The 11,301-nt window shown below is 49.2% G+C and overlaps 1 protein-coding gene across 2 annotated transcripts in view; it reads right to left on the bottom strand.

Moving 5' to 3' along the window:
* The window catches only part of RHOF (ras homolog family member F, filopodia associated), a 34,504-nt gene that overhangs the window by 17,130 nt on the left and 6,073 nt on the right, over window positions 1–11,301 (bottom strand). For both annotated transcript variants that reach the window (XM_020970149.2, XM_078154282.1), the window contains one exon: window positions 10,724–10,811. In XM_020970149.2, coding sequence (XP_020825808.2) covers window positions 10,724–10,811 — 88 coding nt within the window. The remainder of the gene's footprint in view (window positions 1–10,723; window positions 10,812–11,301) is intronic.

The raw sequence follows: 11,301 nt of genomic DNA, 5'->3' as shown, positions 1-11,301 counted from the left end.
TGATAATTCAAAATAAATTAATAAAAAAAAGAAAGAAAGAAAGAAACTTGCCCAGGGTCACAGTAAGGGTCTGAGGCTAGATTCAAACTGAGATCTCCTAGACCTGAGTTCAGTGTGGAATCTACTGTCCTCCCTGGCTGCCCGAGGTTTACGTCTCCACCAGCTGTGTTACCTGTGTGGCACTGGACAAATCACTTAACCTCCCGGAGTCTCAGTTTTCTCATCTGTAAATTGTGGTTAAAAATAGCACCTGCACCCACAAGCTGTTGTGGCTATCGATTGAGATTCCAAATAAAAACTTTGCAGAGTTTAAAACCCTATATAAATCTGAGCTATTATTCTTGTTGTTACGATTATTATTATTACAAGTGAAGAAAATGAAGGCCCAGAAAGGGCAAGCAACTTGCCCAAGACTGCACAGGGAATTCATGACGGAACCCAGGTCAGGTGTTCCCACCTCTCCCGCTCTCCCGTGATTGTGAGGAGACTAGACCCGCCTCTCCCCGCAACTACCCCTACCTCTATGTTCCTATTTCCTCTGAGGGGCAAGCATCACACTGTCTATCTCTCTATCCCCCTCCCCCAATTCGGATCCTAAGGGAAAGTCTCAGTGTCTAAAGTGGATTCAAGGGGCCAACATTCCTGAGGAGCATCGTCATCTGGTCCTGGCCAGGCCTGGGGACTTGGGAGGCAGGAATCCTTAGAATTCTCCGAAGTCTACGGAGACTCCCAATCACTTCAGAGCCTCTGGAGGAGGAGGAAAAGGATCATTGGCTTCTGCTCCACCCCAGCTTAAACTCATAAGGAAGAGATTAGAAGGGTCCTGGCTCTCCCTGGGACCACGCGTCCCTCCCTTCCTGGCCTCCTGCCAGCCCCCCAGCATAACTCCCGAGGTGACTAATGGCCTTGTCCTACAACTCTGCCTGGATGAACAGAAGCACTCAGGAGTAGGTTCCAGGAGTCATGGGGACACGGCACACCGACGGTCTCCATGTTCTGGGAAGGGGGAAGTCCAGTGGGATACAGCTGCCTGGAGACCCTAATTCATTGCCCTCTCCTCCTCAACCTTGTTCCCCTGCCCTGAGAGATGAGGTGACGGGCCCCTCTGGCCTTCTCTCTCTGAGATTAGAGAGACTTATAAAGGGGGAGTCTGGAATTGAGGCCTGATATCCCTCTCATTCCCCTTTCCCAAGACTGCCAGGCTTCCCTTCAAAGGCCTAAGCCCCCATCCTAGCCTGAACAGAAGCTGCAGCCCCTTCCCAGTGAGTCCCCCTGGCCCCAGAGAATAAAAGTCTATTCAGAAGGAATCACAGAGCAACAGACTGTAGCTGGAAGGGGTGCTAGAGATGGCCCTCTCATCCTCCCACTCACCTGGGCTGGAAATGATCAGCTGTCAAGCTGCCTTTCACAGCAGTTCCCAAATCCCTTCCTCTCCACCCACAAGGCCCCCATCCTTGGCGTCTCTCACAGAGACTATAGCAATGGTCTCCTGACTGTTCTCCCTGTCTCCAGTCTCTCTTGGTAACAATTCATCCTCTGTATCTCGGCCAAAATAGTCTGAGGCACAGATTCTGATGTCATTATCCTGCTCAAAAAATTTCCATGGCTTCCTATTACCTCTGGTTCACTCTAGCTCCAACTTATTTTCCTAGTCCTGCTTCACAGTCACGTTTGCAATTTCTAACCAAAATGAATTTGGAGGCAGCCCCAACCACAATATGTCACTTCCCACCTCCAAACTTTTGCCCAGGTCTTTCTGACATTGACTCCCTCTATCTCTGCCTGTTGAAATCTTTCTCTTCTTCCAAAGCCTAGCTTGGGTGCCACCTTATCCGACCACCTTCCCCGGCTCTCCAACTCTCACCAGCTGAGAATTCTCTCTTTCAGATTTTCATAAAATGTTCTATCTAGGGGCAGCCAGGTGGCGCAGTGGATAGAGCAGTGGCCCTAGAGTCAGGGGGACCTGAGTTCAAATCTGACCTCAGGTACTTCCTAACTGTGTGACCCTGGGCAAGTCACTGAACCCCATTGCCTAGCCAAAAAAAAAAAAGTTCTGTCTGGATTTTTCAGGATGGCATAGGGACCTGGGTTCAAATCTTACATCAGCCATTATGTGACTCTGGGCAAGTCATTTTACCTCTGCCTGCCTCAGTTTTCTCATCTGCAAATTCAGGATAATACTTATGCTCCCTGCTTCATGAGAGGCAGCATGGTTCAACGGAAAGCCAATTGGTCAACTAGCTAGACAATGGGCTAAGGGCTCTGAACCTGGAAACACACAAGATTTGAGTTTGAATCCTACCTCTGAAAGATACTAGCCATGTGACCTTGGGTAAGTCACTTCAAAAACTCCCCTTGCCCTGAGTTTCTTTATCTGTAAAATCAGGGAGTTGGACCAAACCATGTGACCTTGGGTAAGTCACTTCAAAAACTCCCTTTGCCCTCAGTTTCTTTATCTGTAAAATCAAGGAGTTGGACTAAAGCATGTGACCTTGGGTAAGTCACTTCAAAAACTCCCCTTGCCCTCAGTTTCTTTATCTGTAAGACCAGGGAGTTGGACTAAATGAGGTGTAAGGTCCCTTCTAGGTCTGTGATCCTGTGATAGGATTGTGAGGAGAGGAAATAAGCATTTATTATGCACCCACTGTATGTCAGGCGCCATGCTGATCCCTTTACAGATACTATTCTTGCCCTGCAAACCTCAAAGCACCATATAAATGTTATCATTACAATCATCCTGCCAAAAGACTGTATGTTACTTAAGGGTCCAGAGAGTAGGTTTTCATTTTGTATTTCTAACATTGAGTAAACAGTAGGTGCTCACTGCATGCATAACCCCAGAGACTGTCAAGCATTGAAAGGTCTTCTGGGCTGACCGAGTGCCTCTAGCTAGCATTTGGTCCACTGGCCTTCCCCTCAACCGCCCAATATTTGTTGAATGACTACGCAATGGGCACTCTCTGATCTCAGGATATCTGTTATGAATAAATGATTAACACCCAGCTCCCTCACTTAGCAGGTGCAGAAACTGTAGCCCAGTGAGAGGAAATAACCCCTCAGGGTCACACAGGTGGATGATGGGAAAGCCAAGACTCATGCCCCACGCAGCTCCTCATGTCCAACCTAGAGGTCTTCCACTGCGTCATCCTGACTCCCCCAGTGCCCTGATGCCCCTCCTCTTCACCCCCCACTCCCTAGTTTCCTGTTAACAGCAGAAAAACTCAACTGCATGGCCTGTGGTTCGCTTCAGGGACAGGGTTTGCAACACACTTCTCTGTAAGAGAGGAGCCGTCTGCAGGCTGGGGCTATGGAAGGCATTTCTCAGCCAGGGAGGACCTGAAGTGCCTCTTTCAGAGAAGTCCTTTCAGACGGGGCCCACCCCAACTTGAAATGCCCCCTTGTGTCTTGTTTCTGCCTCATTCTGTCATCCTGCCCGGATCCCCCATCTATCCACTTCCACCAGGCTCCCAGACTCTACCATGTTGCTGCTCCTAGGCAGGCGAGGGTTCTCATGATCTTAAGGGCTATGGCTAGAAGGGCCTTAGGGGGCATCTTATACAGATGAAGAAACTGAGGCCTGGGGAGGGCCTTGCCCAAAGTCCAAAGTCACACAGCCAGTTGAATGGCCCAGGGGAGAACTGAACCCCAATCCTCAAGACTGCAGATCAGGACTCTTTCTGGTCCTCTGAGCTGTGGCATGATGGGAGGAGAGAGGGGGCCAGGGAGAGGGGCAGAAGAGGAAGCGAAGCAGGGTGAGTGCGCTGCCCCTGAGACGAGGCCCCCTCCTCACCCCGAGTCCCAGAGCACCCGCCCACTTCCCTCACTCCTCTCCCTTGAGCCAGCAGGCGTGGGGCAGGAAAGATGAAATGATTTTCCCCAAGGATGATTTCTTTCCCTGGAGGCCACTCAGTTTCAATTCTTCAGACCCCCTGAAATGCCAGTGGAGACAAGATGACCTTGACTTTGGGGAAAATCTGTCCCAGGGGCAGGAGAGCAAGGGAGCTCTGCTGTCAGGGCAGGTGGGCCCTGTGGCTTCAGGAGGTTGTGGGGTCAATGCAGAAGAACTCACTTTCACTTGCTGATTTGTTCCCACCTACCTTCATTTCCTCCCCAGAAGGGAAGAGCAGCTTGGAAAACCCCAGTTGGGCCTGAATCACTTCTTAGAGGTCTCACTTCCCCTTTGGCTGCTTTCACAAACACCCAGCCCCAAGGTGTAGGGGTCTGCTGTCCCCAGCTACTCCCTGACTCTACCCGTTCTCTTTCTCCCTGGTGTTATTCAGAGCTGACCCCATTTGGGGTTTTCTTGGCAGAGATACTGGAGTGGCTTGCCATATTTCACAGATGAAGAAACTGAGGCAAACAGGGTTAAGTGACTTGCCCAGGGTCACACAGCTAGGAAGTGTCTGAGGCTGCATTTGAACTTGAAGATGAGTCTTCCTGGTTCCAAACCTAGGACCCTACCCAGCTGCTCTTTGCCCCCCAGCAGCATCTAGTTTGGCTCGTTCTTTCTGTGGTTATGGGAGCCTGTTCATTACATGGGGGGCAGGCTAGAAGAACGTGGCTTATGGATAATTCCAATTTTATCAGCCGCATCAAACGCCTCATTGTTCTGGGCAAGCCGGCCATCGCTCAGTTTCTCTCCCTTGGACTGACTCAGCTTGTTGACCTCTGGCCCGTGGTATCCCACCCCTCCTCTACAGGCTGCTTAATCCGACTGTGTGGGCCTGACTGCACACTGAATGCCCGCACAATGGTGCCCTCTATCTTCACGTCAAATTCAATGGCTGGAGAAACGATGATGGCGCTGATCGAGCCCGTTCCTTGGAGGGCTCTTGGGCTGCCTAGGAAATCCATCTTGGGCTGCCCCAAATTGAGCCACGTTCCCGTGTGACCCACCATTAGAACGTGCCCTCCTGGGAGGCAGACGCCGTGTTCTGACTTCCTCTGCATCGCCAAAGCTCAGCTCAGGGCCGGGCACAGCAGGTGCTTAATAAATGCTCCTTGCCAGACTGACACAGCTGTTGCTCAGACGATTTAGTTGTGTCCAATTTTCCGATGCCGCATGGACCATATCATACTGATATCATCCATGGGGTTCTCTTGGCAAAGATGTTGGAGTGGTTTGTCATTTCATTCCCCAGTAAATTAAGGCGAAACCAGTTAAGTGACTTGCCCAGGGTCACACAGCTAAGAAGTATCTGAGGCTGAATCTGAACTCGGGTCTTCTTGGCTCCAGGCCCAGCACCCTGTCCACTGAGCCACCTAGCTGTGTCCTGACTGATATTGTAGCGAGAGTCAAAGAAGACTATGTATGGAAAAGCAAACCAATATATGAATTTCCACTATGATTACTCTGGGTGGCTCTGACTTGGGTGCCCACCCCATCTGGCCTGTTCTAAACGCTCCAGAGGAGACCAAGTTCCCAGCCTCTGTCATCTCCTAACACCTCCCCCCACCCCAAGCCTGTTTCCCCCTCCCCCCCAAGGAAGCTTCAGACTTTAACCACAATTTCCTGCCTGTGGGTGTTTCAGAGATAGGGCGGGGAGGGTGAGGTGATCTGTCACTAGAGCCCCCAGCCTCTGCCCCTCTTTCCCCGACTCCCCGGGCCTTGGGGTTTGAGATCTCTGCTCCTCTATCTAGCCACCTCTGAGAGCCCCCACTGGATTCCTGACATGTCCCGTCTGGGCATTTTCTCCAAATTTCCTGCTGTTCTAAGTAAGAGTACCTAAGGGGGTTGGGGCAGCAGAAAGGCCTCTTCCCTCCCTCCCCCTTTCTCCAGGCCTCTCTCCTTCCTGAACCATCTACCTCACCCCTCCCCAGGTCACACCCAGCTGAAATGATGCTGATTGAGTGAGACAGCCCTCCAGGCGGACTGGGAAGGAGCAGTGAAAGATCTGAATTTACACATCTTAGCTTTACTGCTTACCCTTGGGCCTCAGTTTCCCCATCTGTAAAATATGGCAAGTGATTAGACAAGGCATCTAAGGTCCCTTCCATTGCTGAAGCCATGATGCCGCAGCTTCGGTGGACCTCACTTCCCCTTCCCCTGGGGGTTGGAATTATTGGCAGTATCAGGACTCCAAGGGCTCCAGGGACACATTTCAGGGGAAATTCATTCATTTGCTTGGATGTGAGAAAATGACATCTTTGTTTTCACTCATCTCTAACTGAAATTTAGTGCTTCTTTCAATGACAGATTTTTTTAAATGCCCATTGCGAGGCTTCACCTGACCACCAAGGGGTCCAGGACACAGAAAAGGTTGAGAACCCTTGCGATTGCCAAGCCCCTTCCCACAATAGCATTCTGAGAGCCTCTCCTAGGCCGGGGTGGGGAAACCGTGGCCTCGAGGCCACTCCACCTCTGTGGGGCTGTCAGGGAGCCTTCCCAGAGAAGCCCGTGTTCTGGGTTATTCCCTTGTCTACTTTCTACCACCATCTCTGACTCAGTAGACCAACATATCTCTTTAAAGTGATGGTGAGGTGGTGCAGTATATAGAGTGCTAGGCCTACAGTCAAGAAGATCCGGGTTCAAATTCAACCTTAGACACTTATTAGCTGTGGGACTCTGGGCAAATCACCTCACCTCTGCCTGCCCCAGTTTCCTCAACTGTAAAATGGGCAAAATCCCATCTACCTCCCGGGGTTGTTGTGAAGAGCAAATGAGAAAATATTTGTAAAGCACTTAGTATGGTGTCTGACACGTAGTAGGTGCTTAATGCTATGTTTCTCTTCCTTTCTATCTGCCCTGCCACCCCAGACCCTCCAGCCATCTTCTCCTGACCAATCTCTTGCTCTGGGTATCAGTCTGTATTCTGTATACTCCTAATCTACTCATTAATAGGTAACCATGAGTAGCTAGGTGATGCAGTGGATAGAGCACCAGCCCTGGAGTCAGGAGGACCTGAGTTCAAACATGGCCCAGACACTCGTTTGATCTTGGGCAAGTCACTTAACCTCTGTTTGCCTTAAAGCGTTGGACAAGAAAACCTCATGGACAGCATTGGTGTGCTATGGTCTATGGAGTGGTGAAGAGTCAGGCAGGCCTGAACAACAAATAGATTATTAGACCAGAGACCTCCTTGAGAAGACTAGAAGTTCCCTTGAGGAGGGGGTCCGTGCTTTTAGACCCCACGAGCAGAGATTAATAAATGCTTTTTCATTTATTCATTCTGACACTCATTCATCAGACCAGAAGCACTGCAGTGCAGTACCCAGGGCTCTCTTCCATCTGTGATGGTTCCCAAGCAGATTATATCTTCAACCCTCCAAAGTCCCAGAACCTCATCCCAGCAGGAACCAATGGAAAAACCATTTGATCTTGGCTATATCTATAAAGTAGGGCTAATAAACTCTGCCCCTCTCCCTAACTCCCAGGGATGAGAAACCAAGAAGTCTATAATCACCATCTTTCTAAATGACTCCTGGATCTCCTCTCTGTCAAATGATCATAGATCCTTGTAGATGGATATACCCAAGGGTTTATAGCTGAAGCCATATAGATCTATGGATCTATAGCTGAAGGGGGCTCAGAAGCCATCTGATGCAACCCCTTCGCTTCACAGATGAGGAAACTAGGGCCCAGAGAGGTTAAGTCACTTGCCTAAGATCAGTTGATTTATGCAAAGCAATGAGGGCTTTTCTAAAATCAAGAATATGACAATATGGATTTCCTGTCCTCCTGCTACCCTAAACCCATCATTAACTGCAAGGGTCTCTACACTTGCCTATGTGACCCTGGGCAAGTCACTTTCCTTTTCTGAGACTCATTCAAAAATGATGGGCCTGGATTAGGTGATCTCTAAACAGTGTATCTACTGCTTAGGGTTCTTGTGAAGAAAGCATTCGCAAACATGAAAGTATCTGCATGTGAAATAGCATTCTAACCCCAATATGTTTTGAACTAAAGTCCCTCCCAGTTCTGACATTCTATGGTATAAAGTCCTTTTCCCTTCTGACATTCCATGTTCTAAGGACCCCTGACATTCCATGTTCTAAAGACCCTCTTATCTTTGACATCCTAGGGAAGCTATTATCTCTGACATTCTATGTTCTAAGAACCCCTGATATTCCATGTTCTAAGGTCCCTCCTATATGTGACATTCTAGGGAAGCTATTATCTCTGACATTCTATGGTATAAAGTCCCTTCCCCTTCTGACATTCCATTTTCTAAAGACCCCTCTCCCCCAGCCCTGACATTCCGCGTTCTAAGGATCCTTGATATTCCATGTTCTAAGGTCCCTCTATCTTTGACATCCTAGGGACACTATTATCTCTGACATTCTATGGTATAAAGTCCTTTTCCTTTCTGACATTCCATGTTCTAAGGACCCTTGATATTCCATGTTCTAAGGTCTCTCCCATCTTTGACATCCTAGGGAAGTTATTATCTCTGACATTCTATGTTCTAAGTATCCTCTTGGCTCTGAATCCTACATTATCTTATATCTGATCCTATCTAATCCCTCCCAGCCCTGACATTCTAATGCTCTAAGACACCTGGAAGTGGCCCACTTCCAATTGTGGCCCAAAGCAGATTAAATATAATTGAGAAATAAGAGCTTGCAGGGATTATTATGCACGGTTTAATGATTCCCATTTCTATGGGACTTTGATACTCCTGATCTAAGACACTTCCCAACTTGGGACACACTGTATGGTCTAGATACATTTCCAACTTTGACATTCTATATCCTATGTGCCCTCCCAGCTCTGACATTGTATTCTAAGATCTCTCCCAGTGTAGCCAGGCTATAGTCAGTTTAATATCTGATCCATTTCTGTGAGTCTATCTGCTGATGTCCCTCCCGGCCCTGACAATCTGATCAACAGATTCTCTGGTCTAAAATCCCTTCTAGTTTGCCATTCTGTGATGTCCCATCCCCGCCCTGCTCTGATATTTGCTCATTCCAAGACTCGGGCCACCCCCCAACTCCAGCCTCCTCCATATTACCCCAGTCCCATCTGTTTGGACTTGGAACGGACCTATGTTGTGTAAAATCAGGGCTTTAGGCTCCATGATTTCGAAGGTTCCTTTCTTTTCTGAATCTGTTTCTGTAGCCTAGGGTTGGAGGGGCTCTAGCAGAGGCCAGAGAGTTCTAGACACTTATTTTGATCCCAGTGAAAGCCAACCCAGATCTTTCTCTCCAAATGATCAAAGCAATGATCAACACTGGTACAGGGCCCCTGGCTCAGGAGCCGTAGTTAGGCTCAGCCTTAGCTAAGATTTGGTACCTTCCTGGGGGATAGGTTGGGCCCAGACTTGTGAGGGAAGTGTCAAACCTCCCAGGGGTCAGAGTATGGAATCCAACCTTCCATGCTCCTTACAGACAGGAATGATCTCATTTTTGTATTTATATCCCTAGCACTTGGCACACAGTGCCTGGCGCATAGCAGGTATTACATAAATGTTTACTGATTGATGGATCGATCCCTCCAACTTGAGGAATCTTTTGGAAAACGCCAAAGGAGGATGTCAGAACCTAACTCTTGGGGTAGTGAGGTGGTGCAGTGGATAGAGTGCTAGGCCTACACTCAGGAAGACCTGAGTTCAAATCCTGCCTCAAATATATACTGGATGTGTGACCCTGGACGAGTCACTTAACTGCTGTCTGCCTCAGTTTCTCCAACTGTAAAATAAGGACAATAACACCATCTACCTCACAGAGTTGTCCTAAGGATCAAATAGTAGGCTCTAAATGTGACCCTGGGCAAGTCACTTCACCCTGTTGGCCTCAGTTTCCTCATCTGTAAAATGAACTGGAGAAGAAAATGGCAAACCACTCCAGTGTCTTTGCCAAGAAAACCCTAAAAGGGGATAACAGAAGAGCTAGACACGAATGAAAATTAGTGAAAAACAGCTAACTTACTATGTGATCTTAAGCAAGTCCTTTCTGGGCCTCAGCTTTCTCAGCTGTAAAAGGATCGAAGTGGATTCTATGATCTCTCAAAGATCCCTTGAGCTCCAAATTCTAGGATCCTAGAAGCCCCGCCCTCTCCTTAATATTTCAAGCATCTGTGATGTCATTGTGTGGGGGCAGAGAAGGCTACCCCTTGGTAATTGTGAATGGCACTCTGGAGCTGCTAGGCCTCACAAACTGGTTGCCATTTTGCCTGAGAGGGGCTGAGCCTCTTCTAGCTGCTTGACTGGTCCGGGCCTCAAATCTTTCCTAGCTTAATAGGCTGTCCTAGAGCAGGGGTTCTTAATGGACCACCCAGAGGACCCATGGACAGATTCCAGGGCAAAAGGTATCTATAAACTTGAATGGGGGAAAAGTGGCATCTTTATTTTCCCTAACCTTTAACTGAAATGAGAATTTCCTTCAATCATTTAAAAACATTATTCTCAGGGGTCTATAGGTACATGTGATCACCAGAAGGGTGTCCATGACCCCCCAAATATCAAGAAGCTCTGGACTATCCTTTATATTCCCCTTGGACCCCCAGGCCCTCCCCCCACAATGTATCAAGTCACCAGTATACTTTAAAGACTAAATACATATAGAGTTCATTATTAATAATAATTACTAATTATCAACTAATGGCTGTTTTATTATTAATTATTACTACTACTAATAGCATCCTGGGGTGCTTCAGCTTCCTCTGCCCCTGCTGGGAGAGGACCAAGGCTGGGAGTGAGTGCTTGGTCAAGAGAGGCTCAGGCCCCTGGGGATACCCTGCTCCTTCCCCCTCCCTGCTGGGAAGTCCCTGGGGATGCCCACTCACCTGCTGTATCATAGAGGTTCAGCACCACCTCCTTGCTGCCCAGGGTCACACTGGTGGTGTACTTTTCAAAGACAGAAGGGGCGTAGCGCTGGGGGAGGGGGAAGACGGAGACATCAGGGGAGTGGTCAGGGTTGGGAGAATCCTAGAGACAACCCCCTCCAGAAGGGCGTACTCCCAGCAGGGTGCCTGAGGACCCGGACTTTCCACCTCCCCCCCCCATCCCGCAAAAGTAGCCAAGTCCTCACATCTCTTCTCTCCCTGGATGACCTGGGGAAGGAGTTCCCTCTAACCCCACTACAGAGTTCCTCTGGGAGGGGAACTAGACTGGGGGAAGTGGCATCTCCAAACCTGGGGAAGGAGAGGGAACCGGTCCCATACACCCCATCCCACGCGCCTGCCACGGGACGCCTGCCACGGGACGTGTGTCTGCAAGGGGAGCCCCAGGACGACCCCCGAGCCTACTGCTGTAAGCGAGAGCCTGCGGGTGGGGGCCAAGAGATGGAGGACCTAGAGACGAGGCGGAGAGCTGCTGACCGCCAGACCAGTTACCCTTCGCGGGATAGCCCTGCCTGGAGCCT

This window comes from Phascolarctos cinereus, unplaced genomic scaffold (assembly GCF_003287225.1).
Source record: "Phascolarctos cinereus isolate Bilbo 61053 unplaced genomic scaffold, phaCin_HiC Scaffold_4;HRSCAF=312, whole genome shotgun sequence".
NCBI classification, from domain to species: domain Eukaryota; kingdom Metazoa; phylum Chordata; class Mammalia; order Diprotodontia; family Phascolarctidae; genus Phascolarctos; species Phascolarctos cinereus.
Note: the sequence above shows the minus strand (reverse complement) of the source record. Positions and strands in the feature narration are given on the sequence as shown.